Here is a 14,949-nt window from a genome sequence, read left to right as displayed (position 1 = left end):
ATAACACCTGGAAGAAGGAATGGACTTGGTGACCTAAGAAGATGGTTCTGTTCCTGCGCTTTATAAGCCCCCTTCTGCAGCCGTCCTTCTCAGGTTAGAAGTTACTGAAGAGTTCTCTCTTCTTGCCACCAGCCATGGTAATATTCATTTGTCAACTTGTAAGTATCTAGAACTGCAATTCATGAGGCAGAGGAAAATCCAAGTCTTAGAAGACAACAAAAGCACAAACAACTGCAAGGCGGCACTCAGAGGCCGACATGTTTCTCACTAATGAGGATTTAGTTTGACTTAAATACAGCTCTCAAAGAATTCATTCGAGAATAAAATAATCAGTCCTTGATACATAGAGCTTTCAGGCTTACCAAAGAATAATGCAAGCACAGATACGATAGTAAATACAAGCAAGATTTTGCGATGACAACACGGCATACACTTGAATCTATGAAGGCATTTGGTAAAAACATCATTTGCCCTTATTTCCAGAGTCATAAGCCCATTTCTTCTTCTTTAATAAGGTACGTTTGGCAGCTTTAACAATATTCACAAAAAGGCGGCAAGCATTCTTTCAATGAGAAGGTAGAGGTATCCTGCAAGTACTTTTTTCAATGCATTCCATAAAATTCAAGCTTTAGTGCCTCTGAAAACAGCGAAGACCACAGAGAGAAGGAAAGACAGAAACAGCAGAAATGGATGCATTTTTGGTAAAGTGAAAATAAAAAGCACGGTGGACCTGAGGTTTCTTTCAGCCATATGCCCAACAGCTAACCACAGTGCAGTAAAAAGAATTTGGTGTCTGCATTAAAAACTTCCATTTTTATTTTTTGGAAGATATCTGTCCTTCATAAATATTCAGTAATGATCTATTAAACATGAAATGTTTAGAGAACAACTTCTGACTAACCTGCTCCATTTATTTTAGCCCTGTATGCAGCAACCATCACACTGAAATGGTGCCAGCTGACATCAGCAACTATTCAACACCAGCCAAATGCAGTTAAGACTCCAAAATTATTTAATGTAAGTAATGTTGGATGAACGGTATCCTCCTAACTCTCAAAGATACCTATTTCAGTGTTCAAATGTAATAAATAATTGCCAGCTAAGAATGCTTTTCTTCAGAAATAACTCACTGCATTTAGGTTACGTTGTCAACAACAGCAAGGCTAAGAAAGCATAAGCCACTGTAATTGTTTTCATGATGCTTTTCGACAACAAATCTTGCATGTACAATCTGACTACTCACAATTTCTAAACCAGATTATAAAGCTAAACCCATGCAAACCCTTAATGGATCAGGGTTTTATTTCTAGCGCTGCAAAAACTTCAGTTGTGGCCAAGTCTTATCAGCTATGGTGGCAGACAGATTACAGAAGATGTGCCACGGATAAGTATGAAGCGCCACCAGCTTAAACCAATTACACACTTAGCACAAAGTTGTAAAACTACAGACGAATGCCAAATCCTAACATTTAATTTCTATAATGCTTATGAATCTTAAGGAGAATTATACTGAAAAAAGAACCTGTAATAAATGCAAAGGCTGGGAGAACATGCGGATGAAGGAACGGTATTGGGAAATGGAAGTTTTTAATGGCGTGTAAATAAGGGAACTGTGCTAATTGAAGAATTACCATTAGAGAATCTACAGGGTCTTTTATTTTACTGTAAGTTAACAGTTCAAGCTCACCTGCGTTTACTCATTGCTCGACATACCTCCTGAGCTATACCTTAAATTAGGCCAGCTGACAGTACTTTCTTACACAATAAGAAATAGTGTAAGCACAAAACGATCCATAGCTGTCCTAATTACTCCTTACAGGCAGGAAAATGTGTGATAAAATGCACGCTTTGTGAGTCACTTCCTCCGGTTTACTTGCTTCAGCGCTGTTAACCTGTAGCTTCTGATGCTCTTCTACAGCACTCTTAGACTGTATAAAAAAATCTAGACAATCACTGTACCATTTAAGGCACATAATTAGCAATTATTTCATGCACACTTCACAATAATAATCTGTTACGTACTAAGGGGAAAGAAACATTAATGAGCTACTTCTGGTGCTGCTCTGTGTACTGTGTTTGCATAATAATGAGGTCCAATCTGCTGGAAAACACATAAAGGACAAATTAATAAGGTCGTCATTTTTGTCTAATGATGCTTAATACAGTTTTAGCAATCTGCTCAAGACAAAAGACGGTCACTCAGACATAGCCGATTATGCATTCGCGTGGCAGATGAAATCTTTATTAAACAGAATGATGAATCTGATTAACATGCGATAACAAATATACAGTCTGCGAAAATGACCGTGCCACCTCCTGCAAGTATCCCTCACGTCGACTATTAAGGCTTTACTCAGATTGAGGTCAGACTGGTATTCCCGATAGGCGCATTAAGATAAAAGTTTGCCAAATGTGGTAACATGATGAGCAAAACAATATCCTGTTATATAAAAGCTACTGCCTCAACAGCTGACTGTCTAATCAGTGATAGCAACAACTCCTTAATAAGTTTAAAAACTTAATCGTCAAAGTTTCGTTCACCTTTTAACATACAGAAGAATTATATTAGCTTGGCTCGATCTTAAAGCGCTCTGATTCTGACGTGCTGTCATCTACCAAGTTGTTCTCATTTCACAAAGACCACGAACACGAATACATGATTATTTAGAATCGTTTAAGGAACATAAATAACCATATGAACTTATATGCCACTGATGTCACATAAAGCCTGAATAACCTAATGGAGGTTTCTAGGTCAGTGGCTAGCACGTGACGTAATTGAATTTGTAGAAACATAGCAGCAAATCTAAAAATCTAATTCTCAATATAAATGTGTAATTTATATATAAGAAAGTAGGTTCTCAAAAAATCACAACATTTAATTTGACAATCACACCTGCAGTTTAACTCATGAATATACGGTGTTACCCGTAGTGGGTTACCAACTCTAGAAGTAAACCACAGACATCAAACCCAGTGATTCTATTTTAAGCTTGTTTTGCTACATCAACGTGATTTCTTTTAAATGAATAATTCCCCATCTTCCAGAACCAACTGTACTTGATTGATAGAAAGCACGCGACACAAAGCACTTTAGGATGACATACGATACCTTGTGACAATGTACATGATTTAATGTAGGGTAGGCAGCAATACAGACTACAATGTTAATTTCATCTCTACCGCTACATTGCTCAACAACGGCAGGATCTGGTATTCAAGGATACATAACTGGGAACTGAAACTGACTCGATCACACTTCTTCACTTTAACGCATGTGTGTTTGCTCTGGCATATGGCAGCATATAACAAATCATAATTTTAAAGTCCCTTTACTCGTTCTACATGTCTTCATTTACATTCACATACTCCCAGTTAAAGAAAAACAGCCACTTGATTTAAAGCAAGGAGATGATAGAATTAAAGCCGTATTTACCTCTAACATCATTCATTCCCAGCCCATTCCACCTTTCTAAAGAAGTAACGTTATTTTCACCAAGGAGAAAAAAAGTAGAGTGGCTTCTCCACCACTCTCACGTTCAAGTTGTCTGCCATATAAATCTAGTCATAGCACATACAGTTTGCAACAGATCCAAAGGAGAGATGTCAGTTCTGACAATTGTTTCACAGGTCTATTGAAGATAATGGGATTTTTTTTTTCCCTCGAGTCTCTTTGAAACAAAGACGTGCATTAAGAGATTAGATGTGTTTCTACTGAAAGCCACCAGCTTGCAGAATGACTCCCCAAAGCCAGATGTGGTCTTTTCTAGCCTGTGTTGCTCTTCCCTAGCCTAGGAGCTTACCAAGATTTCTTTCCACTGGATGGAAATGGAATATAACAAGAGAAAAGAAAGAGACATATACAGGAAACATAACAACTAACCATGTGTTTCTAGGTAAAGAAACAGGAAGTTAAGAGCTGCAGGTAGGCAAAGAGCATAACACTTGTTTATTTTACACCAGTAAAAACACATACTTGTAAACCCAGTACCAGCTGATTACACATTTGTACCTGCTGCACCTGGCATGAAGGGCAGTCCTGTCCCCCTTCCATTGCCTACAAGGAGAGCTGCATGAATAAAACTGCTGACACTGTTAAGTTTGCACAGCTAGTATTGAAAAACATCAAAGTGGAATTAAATTTGATTATGTATTATAAATTCAATTCAATTATCCTTCTACCCACAATATAAATGGAGGAAAATTGAGGAGATAGGTATCCTAAGGTTATTTGCAAAGCTCATTCAGGATGGATCCTCAGTCTTTACCTTAAAGCAAAGCATTATTAAATGTACAATACAGTATACATACCTTTCTCATCAAGATTTCAAAGAGTTCTATTGACACTGTTTGCTAACCTTGTGGGAAACACAATACATACAATTTTTGTCCTGTTGACTCCTTTAGACCTTATCCATGTTAATTACTCAGGGTCTGATTAATATTTTTGTGTCACAAATATCATAAAATTACTTGTCTGAAAATTCAAGCCTCACAAAGTCACTTGTAAAATTATGCTTTGTTCTGATGTTCCCTTCACGAAGGACGTGGATAGCTGCTACCTCTTTTCCCATCCCCCTTCATAACACATAATACTGCAGACATTGCATCAAATTAGGTATAAACAATAACAAATGTATTATGGTATCTGAACTCAGTTTTTAATATTGAAAATAATTTCAAATCTCTGTGGTAGAAATCAGGTGAAACACTATATAATTAGTCTAGGTAAAATTTTCATTCCATCTTTAACAGAAATGATATTTTCATATTTACTATCATTCAGTAATCATTCTAATGTACAAAATAAACCAGTTTACTCACCCATGACTGTGCTTTATTGCTGAAATGAGTAACCTCAGCTCCTATCAGAGGGCACGGAGACATTGACTGGATGAGGCAGTTCCTGCACTGTAAGTAACTTGTCAGAGAATATTCCTTCTCATTCCAAACAGCATTCAAAGATACACTGGCACTCGTGCCTTTCAGAAAGAAAGAAAGAAAGGAGATGCTTTACACCAGCACTGAGAGATACTGTAAGAAAGTTAAGAGATCTTACGTTGCACTCCATAATTCAAAACTTAATTTTCATGTTTGAGCAGAACGTAACATGACAAGGAATGCTTACTGATTTCTGCAAATTCAGTAGAATTTAAAATAGAGCCATTGTGACAAAACTCGTATACAATTGTGCCATCCTAGTACTAGAACTGCCCATTCACTTGCAAATATCAATGCTTTCCTTTTGGATTCTGTCACCTGAATGCTGCTAAGGATCACACACTGCATAGTCTCAGTTTTAGGTATTGATAGCTGAGGTTACAGGATAGAGCCTCAGAGGAACAAGTCTTACAGTCAGCTTCCCAAAAGGCCAAAGGCAAGGGCTGTAAGTCTTATGACTGGCTCAGTTTAGAGAAAATAGTGCACTGTTTTTTTTTGTTTGTTTGTTTGTTTTGCCAAGTCCCATTGTCAATACCTGATTCTCCAGCTTCCATATTTCTGGTCTCCAGAAAGAACCCATCCCTGACCCACAAGGTTTTCTGTCTATCAGCTCTCTAGCTGAATTCTGTGCCTGGACAGTAAGGTTCTGCTGTTTTCTGCTTCCTCACTCCATAAAACAGCCAAAGTTCTCCTCATAAGTTTTAAATTATCTTTCTCAATTATCTATAGGTTAAAGACATAGTTTGTGGCTAGCGTTTTTGTCACTAATGTCTTTCAGCGCAGTAATACTGCTTTATTGATTGCTTCAACCTTTTGATATTTCCTGAGATTCTCAGAAGTATTCATAATCCTTGCCAAGAGGACTCAAACACCGCACTGTAGGTATTGGATATTTGAGAGACGTGATACTTTGATTTAAGTAACAATATCATCTCCTTCAAGGAGAAAGCAAATGGACAGAGAATTTCATTCAAACCCAGGAAAGCACTGTTGGCCATTGGACTTCCTTCAAACTTCTATAAACTTATGCAGAAACAACGTTAGCATTTAAATTAAAGAACCAATGCAAACTCAACCATCACACCGTCAATAAAACATGACACTGTAAAATGAATTATTTCTTTACAAAAACATAATGAAGCAAGATGCTAGAGAGGCAAAGATCAGAAAAACAAAGTCAGGGCTACACAACAATACGCGGCTGAAAATGAGTACCAAGATCTTATTGACACAAAGTAAGCAATGATCGCAGCAACTACACTTTGCCAATGGCTAACAGAAGAAAACAAGTAGAAACCACATTTTGTAACTTGGTATTGTGTCGCTCAAAAGGAGGAAATTTCCTAATAAGGAAAATTTACAAAAAAAAAAAGATTTAGTACAGCTTTGAACATTTTATATAACAATTTAATGAAAGACAGGTTACAGTCTTTTTTTTGAAAGCTCAGATGTTTCTCTTGGCTCGTAAACATTTTCCAGTAAAAATATCTGCAAAACTTCTGTAAGTATATTGGACAGTAAGTGTTAGCAGGGCAAAAGACTTGCGCTTGTCCTCTCTATAGAAGGAAATTTCATATGTAGATCGGGAGATAAAAACCTGTTACCAAAATCAGGGGTACCTGGAGGAAATGAAAAGTATTTCTTTTAAAGCTAAAGGACTTGACAAATGCTAAGTGGTATTTACCAGTAATCAGTAAAATTTACCTTTGCTTTTCACTGGGGTCTGATAAATCTTCAAAGTTCCTTTAAGATGACTGAGACTTGCAACATCTGAGATGACCAACATCATATTATCATCATCTGAAGTGACATCTAGTTCACAGGTACAGTTATTAATGGATTCCTTACTTCTTACATGAGTATTTCTGAAGAGTTTCAAGATAATTTTCCGTTCAATATCACCATGCCAAGCTTTTCTCAAAATTCCTACAATTTAAAAAGTGGGGTATAAGACTTACATATACACATGGTTTTGAATACAGTACTGTTCGAACATACTGCAAACTTTCCACATTTACAAGAAGGTAATTTAGGCCCTGATCCAATACTCACTGAAGTCAGTGAAAAGACTTCTATTAATGTAAATAGACCTTGGAAGAGGGCCTTATTTAATTTTTTTTTAACGCATCCAAAATTTGCTTTTCAACAGATAGTTTTCCTTTTGCTGTTACTCCCAAATTGACCAGTGAGTTTGAATTCGTTTTGAATGAAGTCACTTATTTTAAATTTTCTTCAAGCCATGGCAGATTATTATTTTTTTAATTTTCATCAACTGACATTTGACATTCAATTTAAACAGCATTAAATTTCTTGCTGACAATGGACGCCGGGGTAACTGTTAGCATTAAAGTACCACAGCAATTCTCAGTGTTTTCATTTAACACACAAGATTGCTTCAAGAGCTTTTCTTCTTGCTACTATCTCTTCTTTGATGCCAGTTCGACTGTTTCACCACTTAATGAGCTTCTGGGGCCTTAAAGAAAGGATGCTTACAGGTCCCATAGCATAGTGGTTGCTGTAAGCATAACCCTGGGCAAGAAACAGGTCTCTGCTCATCTCTCCATCTCAATCTTCATATCATTTCTAGCACCACCTAAAACTTCAGCCTTCTGGCTTTCTTTCAAGCTCCAGAGATGTACTTCAATGCACACGAAGGCAAGTGTCTTCTTACCTTTCGGTTTGTAAAACTGGGACCAGTTAAATCATCACTAAAACAACTAGCATAAAAAGATTTCTAAATTCTCCTGGAAGACAATGATTTCATATATGAAGTGTATGAAGCACTTATTTCTAATTGTTCCTGCAGGTAACCGATGACAACACCCTACAATTAGATCATTACCACACATGGCCTATTAGACTGAAAATGCAGGGCGTTTTTAAAAAGTAGAACAGTTATTACCAGTATCAGCTTTTAGACTTCCCAAACTGCAGAACCTCACAAAAACAGTCGAGACAATTGTAGAACACATCTAGTTCACATTTCTTAAAATGTGCCAGCAGTAGGCAAAAGAGCAAACTGAACTAATACGAGGTAGGTTACATAGCAAAGAACAGCAGTGTGATCCTCCAGTTTGTCAGTAAAACTCCTGACGGTTTCATTAAAACTTTCATTCGTTTCCTAGAGTTACAGTGCCAAGATACTACCAACATTCTCACCCCAACTGGTAGCAAATTAACACCTAATCCTGAGAAGCAACACACCCCAGTGAATGGGCCACTGTGTTACAAATAATCTCTTTCAGCCTCCCATAATGCCAGGACCAGTTGCCTTCAGTTAACTCTTCAATGCCACCCAGATTCCCATTGTATTTTCGAGATAAATCAATATATCTGCAACACAATCAAGCCAGACAAATCTGTCTCGAAATCTTCATTAATTTACTGTCACTAAAATACCAAGTACAATTTCCAGTAGAGAAATTAACCAATTATTCTAAAATAAAAAAGGGTTAAGAGTCCTACAGTTCCCAGCCTGAAACAAATGACCAGTTGCATAGTTCTTACCTTCTGCTTTTGGTAGTATTTCTGCTCCACAGATAATACAATAAAGTCCTTTCTTGCAAGGTTGTTGGTGGTTTTCCTTCTAATAAGCCAATATACAAATTAATGTGAATAGTCCTTTGCATATACTAGCTGTGCATCTATGTACATTTAAGTATTTTAAATATAAGCACATTGAGAAATTTATCAAAACTACCTGAGATATGAAATGCTCAAATTTATTGAAATCTATGTTTATCATTTATACTAACTCAAAACGTAGTACATGCTAAAAATGTTTAACCTAACCTAAATAGAAATAGCTTTGTATAAAATGAGATATTTTACAGCCAACAATGCTGCAGACTGTCAAAGATTTAGGTTGGAATCTTGCAGTGGAACCTTGAAAAATGGTTGACAACGCTGTTTCAGTATGATTATGTTCTTACACTGCCAGTCTAGGAATCATTAAGGTTGAAAGTACCTCTAACATCATTAAATCCAACTGTCAATCCTGCCCTAAAAATTACCTTTGAACCAGAAATAGGAAGCATGGCTTATATTGAGATGGGGATCCCATCTACAGCGGGTTGCAAGCTGGAGTCTGTATGCTGTCAATAGCTGTTGCTTTTACCTATGTTAACAGAACTTGGTAACAATGGACCTTTTTGTTTCACAAGAAAAACAAAGGTTTCTGTTGAGTGTAAAGACCTAGAGCAAACCACACCAATTACAAATACACTGTTGCTGTGTGTTTATCTATGTATCGTTTAAAAGATTACACACTAGATTGTATTTCCTCTGTACCTTAACATTCAGCAGTAATCACTCAAACACTGATACTTTATCTGCAGGGTACCTTTCCTTCACGGGTGCTGCCACTTGCCCTAACAGTAGCTTTTCCTCTTCTGTACTGTCTCTGAACTTTCAATCCTTTAATAAAGTCAAGATATTAGGATTAGACATAAGAGATCACACCATCCTATTACATACAAGAAGAATTTTCAGTAGTTTAGCTTTCTGACATTTGGGAAATCAAACAACTCTAGGAGAGTTGGTTCACTGATGTTGCTTCCATTCCCATTGCAGACTGGGCAGCAGGGTACTCCATTTAATATTCTAAATTGCCATAAATATTTTGACAAATGAAAACAAATATTCTTACCATGACGATATTCTATGTGATAATTAGTCAGGTAGAAGGACAAACAAAGATAGAATTTATACAGCTTTTACACCAAAAGAAACTGCCCCTCTTCCCCCTTCTCCTTTCCCCCCCATCTCCTGTGGGGCAGTTCTGGTCCAGAAGCCAGTTCTACAGAGAACTGCAACCACCTTACTAAGTCCTGATATTCAATCAATCACTTAAATTTAAATCTAAATTAGCTATGCTTATCTTTAGATATGTTTTATGTTTAAATGGCTCCCAACATTGCAGCCTCCTTCTCCCCTAACAAGTGGGAGTATGGACATAGTTACAAACCATCAGTACCCGATGATTATGAGAATTCCATAAACCTAACCATGATCCTTATATGGCACCAGCAAAAGAAAATGCTTAACCAAACAGTAAATACTGCATGACAATGCACGTTAATGAAATTGAACAATATTCTTCCCATCCTTGGACCTAATTTTATAAAGTTGTATTTATTGTGTAAAGAAGAGAGACAATTTAAATCACTTCTGACATGAATACATTCACAGTTTTGTAGAGGTGGACATCAGAATGCTATTTAGATGGACTATGGAAAATGACCAGTAAAATTTCACTCAGCTCTCATTTAGAATATATAAATGGCTATAAAACAATTGTAAAAACTTCGAATCTGCATATTAATACATGATGGAAACAAACAATCTGTTCCTGAAAATCATGCATGACATTTTATTACAGCAAAATCTTGGTTGGTGTTTTGATTGCAGTAAATCAAAGAAATCTTTAAAATGATCAAAAAAAAAAAAGCAGACTGAGGCAGATTTGAAGTCTGTTATGTACAAATTCACATTGTTAAATATGGCATAGAAAATGTGCATCAAGGGCAAATACATGAGTCCTCATTTTGATATGAATACAGACAAAATCCGACCCCCCCCACAAAGATTATATCCTCTCAAAAGGAAATTTTAAAGAAACCTCAACTTCCATATAAAATGAAGAAAGACTAATTTAGAAGCCTATCATCATGAAACATCAAGTGTGCAAATACTACTATTACACAGCTTCTGATAAACTCGTTCTGACATAAGAAATTTGAGGGAAGCAGGTACTGAAGAACATACCTATTTCAGTATCCATTCTCAAGCTACAGTATTACTTGATCTGCAAAGATGCTGTTATACACGTTTGATAAAAAACCCTAACAAATGCAGAAAATCCTAACTTTATATGGATTTTTTGCTTTCTGATGTAAGCCCAACTGTTTGCGTTTGATGGCAGACCAATAAAACCTGTAAGACACAGACCTTCTCCTCACCCTTCAAGCAAGAGAATTTACCACACGTGATATCTGTCCTTTGGTCACATAGCTAGGGTGAAGCATCTTACTCATATCTGCAGATAACTGCAGGTTGCATAATTTGCACAGTGAAAAATGAAAACAAAATGAAATATTGAGCCTGATAACAGCATATGAAGTGGAATGCGAACTGGAAAGCAATCACTGCTCTGCAGTGAGGCTATGTTGTAAAGACTGCTCATCACATCTCCTAGGGAAGCTGTCACTATGTGCTAGTACTGCCCAGTAAAAAAGATGACACACCTTTATTTCGTGATCTGGAAAGACTGATTTTCCGTTTTTTGGTGTCCATCTCTTGAGATTCTACCTGCTCTGCTTCTTTTCCACTAGTCATCTTTTCAATATTAACTGCACTATTCTTACTGGTATCATTTAGCATTGTTCCATGTAAGCTTGTGTTTCTGCCATCATCATTAATCGTTTCTTTTGTCTCACTTAGTGTTTTCGAGGCGTTGATTACAAAAAGATCATCGGCCACCGTGGGTTTTCCACATTCAATCTGATTCTCATCTGGATCTAGCGGTCTCGTTTTCTGTTCCTCTGATTCTACATCATCATAGAGTTCGGGTGTGAAGTAGAGACTCTCATCCCCATCCTCATCTTCTGCAGATATGTCTAACACTGAAAGTTCAGGTTTCCCTCCTGCTGAAGGAAGCTCACTACAGGGCTCAATTTGAAGCTTTTGCTCATCAAGGTGCTCCTCAGCAACTGGAGCCTCTGTATTTCTGACTGAAAAATTAGTTATTTCCAAACGTGATTCTGGTACACTTGGTTTATGTCCTAAAGTGAATGATGACTGGCATTGATTTACACCATCAATAAGTTCACTAGCACTGTTCACATTCTCCCTTTGTTTGCTGCTCGCTGTGGACACGCAGTTCGTGGCTGCAGGCAAAGGTGTTGAAGTCAGTGGTTTAAAGCAGCGGTGTTCTTTCATAAAATCAGAATTAGTCCGATCACTCTTTTTCTCTCTCTCTGTTTTTGTTGCAGGCCTTCTGGGTGTGGAGTCCATATGTTTTCTTCTTTGTGTTGCATTGTGAGAATGACTCTCTACATCAGCTTTCTGGCCACCTGTGAAAAATCACAACACATTAATTAATTGTATATGCCTTCCCCCTGCTGATTTACAGCACGTTTAGCACATCAAAATTACCACTGTTTTATTAGGTTTGCAGATATTTTATAATACTCATTAAGATCCAATAGAAACAAAAGCCCAGATGTTACAACTATCTTTGCACATGAATTGTCTTAATGAAATCAATAGATTAACTGGCCCATGTAAAGTGAGAGCATATGTACGAATGGATTTAAAAATCTGTATTTTTTTACTCTTTATTCTCTTACGTTATTTACATCCATCTTACTCAAAGTGAAATGATAAGCTTTCCTAAAATGGAGGAATGGATGGATAATTGCTTGTAAAGCTGTTACAGGAATTGATTATACACAAGGAGTCTCACTGTATCTAAACAGCAGATACAGCTTGGATCAAAGCACCCATCTCGCAATAATGCTCAAAATCACACATTTCGAGCATATTTTAAATTATCTTCATATTTTTTAATGACAAAATCCATTTAAGTGAACGTAGTTTTGATTGTACTACAAGCTTAAAACATTGTCAACTGTTTCAAGACTCACTGCAGTATGCTGAGCACAGCTCCCATACATTTGTGAATAATTATTTTGCATCACAGCATTTCAATAATTTTAAGAAATATTTGTTTCTTCCAAGAGAGATATGACTGAACATTTGAAATTGTTAATGAAGTCTTTTTACCCCCCCCCCACAGGAAATGAACATACTTTGTTGCATTATTGCTGTGATATTACTCGGCTGACTTGATGGTTCAGGATTAATTGAGTTGATGGTTGTAGTTAAATGAGTTTCTGGGACCAAACTTTGCTCCTCACTCTTAACAGGAACATCTGGTGACAGGTGAATAGTTGCCTCCTGCTGAGAAGTTGATGACAGCTCTTTTGAATTTAAAGGTACATGGAAAAATTCATTGCTACACTGTGACGAAAAATCAATGCCTTTCTGGTTTCTTTCAGCAAACGCATGTAAGGATTCAAGTGCACTACCAAAATTTTCATGATGCTGGACTTGTTGACGAATCCATTTAGATAATCCTAACGGGGGAGAGAAAAAAAAAAGCGTTATCACAAAATTACATCATATATACCTGCTTTTACTACTATATATGCTCTGCTTTTATGCCTGGGTATTCATTTTTCTTCTCATCAAGAATTATTAAAAAGCAACTTACTTAGAGTACAGCTATTATTGTACTAAAAAGGTGTGACAACTATTAGAATTTAAGTAAAACAAAGCTTTTACAACTTTATTTCAGATTAAGCAAGATATTCAGAAATAGCCACAACTGTCATTAGCAAAAATATAATGCAATATGCTTTTATACAGCAATCGCTTTTACAGTTCTCAAACAGCAGAAGTCCTAAGCCAAATATCTGTTCAGGTGATGCTGGAACACACAAGACTGAAGTAGAAATTAGCTTCACTGTTTATCAAAACACGATGTTTTTAAGCTCATTGAAATATTCTTTTTCATAACATATATGCATATGTATGCAAATATATTAATATTATCTAAGGAAGCCAGAAGTATATAAGTTGAATGTATTTTTTGTGCAAAAGACATGCCAGAAAATCTTTTGACTTGTACCATGGCAGCTGAGCTCCATCTGCTGACTGCACAGCAGCATTTTCTGTTTACTCCCTCATAGACGTCTTTCCCAAACAAATCAGGAACAAAGACACATATTGCATTGTCTCCTAAGCAATTTCTTTCCAGCTGCAGATTTTTAGTTTAATGGCCATACTTTGTTACCTCCTCACTTGTATTTGCACAATCATATTTCTGTAATCTTGATTTGTTAATAGGAACTCTCCCAGAAAGATGATTTTTTTTTTTTTAAACAGCTTACCAGTTATGTACTTGTTCGGGTTATTCCGGAAGCGGTCATCAACTAAGATCAGGGCACCCCAATCACTCCTATGTCTTATACACCTACAGGCAAGCAATAAAAAAAGAACGTAGGTATAATTAGAGACCATTTAGTCAAAATCTATGGGGATCAGACAGGAGAAATTGCCAAGAGTCAGCCTGCAGAGATAAGCAAAAATATACAAAGTGTTTTCCTGCTCCCTTGCAGCAAGTAATGTTCATTCTGGATGCAAGAAAGACACTACCAGAGTATATCATAGAAGCTTAATTTTCCTTCGTTTCCATTACTATTTGAAAACAAATTAAAACCAAAGAAATATCAGCATCTAATCAAACTGCATATTTCTTTTCCACTCTTAACTGGATAAATTAAATACTGAAAGGAGGAAACATGTAAGAAAAAAGGAGAAAAGAAAATGAACTCTGATGCAGTGGCAAGCATGTGGAGTATTTTTTTTTAAAGTACCTATGTATTTTCATAAAGCAAACATTATTTGGATTTCCTTACTGCCTCCCAGTAATAACATGAGTGAAATATGGAAAAGAATCTGCCAGTGACAGTTTAGGATTATTACCCCACTGCTTAAGAAGAGGACAATTTTTGAAGATGTTTACAAACGTACATGAAAACATGTGTAATGGTCAGGGCTTAAAACAGAATGGCAAGGCTGGTTCTCCAAAGAAACAGTATTTGTTTCTATTTGAAGTCTCTCCACGATGAGAAGAGCTACCACAGCTTCCTTCAGAAACAGACTTCATCCCACTTCTCATTTTGCATTGCTTGGGTAAGCGTTAACTCGTAGTTTAGATGAATGACACACACTGGAGAGACATCCTGCACTTTTAGGAGAAGGAATGCACTGAAGGAATTCATCGCACGGTATCACCTGGCTGCACACACCATCTGTTCAATTCCCAAAGGCTGCTATTTCATTTCATGGACTTGTGTTACTTCGTATACTGTAAGAGCACTGAATTAAGAGAAAAGTGCCAGACTGTGGACTAGCATGCTTCTGCTCACTTCCATCCCTGCA

The 14,949-nt window shown here is 36.8% G+C and overlaps 1 protein-coding gene across 4 annotated transcripts in view; it reads right to left on the bottom strand.

Moving 5' to 3' along the window:
• BRIP1 (BRCA1 interacting protein C-terminal helicase 1) overlaps positions 1–14,949 on the bottom strand; it is a 107,795-nt gene that overhangs the window by 45,748 nt on the left and 47,098 nt on the right. For 3 of the 4 annotated variants that reach the window (XM_021416116.1, XM_021416117.1, XM_021416118.1), the window contains exons 18-24: positions 13,896–13,978; positions 12,753–13,079; positions 11,187–12,014; positions 9,284–9,357; positions 8,449–8,527; positions 6,646–6,867; positions 4,825–4,982 (exon numbers count right to left, since the gene is read on the bottom strand). In XM_021416116.1, the coding sequence (XP_021271791.1) occupies positions 4,825–4,982; positions 6,646–6,867; positions 8,449–8,527; positions 9,284–9,357; positions 11,187–12,014; positions 12,753–13,079; positions 13,896–13,978 (1,771 nt within the window). Of the gene's footprint in view, positions 1–4,824; positions 4,983–6,645; positions 6,868–8,448; positions 8,528–9,283; positions 9,358–11,186; positions 12,015–12,752; positions 13,080–13,895; positions 13,979–14,949 lie in introns of those variants that run through there. The other variant, XM_021416119.1, reaches the window with a different exon arrangement.

The sequence above is a fragment of the Numida meleagris genome, chromosome 18 (genome assembly GCF_002078875.1).
Source record: "Numida meleagris isolate 19003 breed g44 Domestic line chromosome 18, NumMel1.0, whole genome shotgun sequence".
NCBI classification, from domain to species: Eukaryota; Metazoa; Chordata; class Aves; order Galliformes; family Numididae; genus Numida; species Numida meleagris.
The sequence above is the reverse complement of the archived record's forward strand: the minus strand, read 5'-3'. Positions and strand labels throughout refer to the sequence as shown.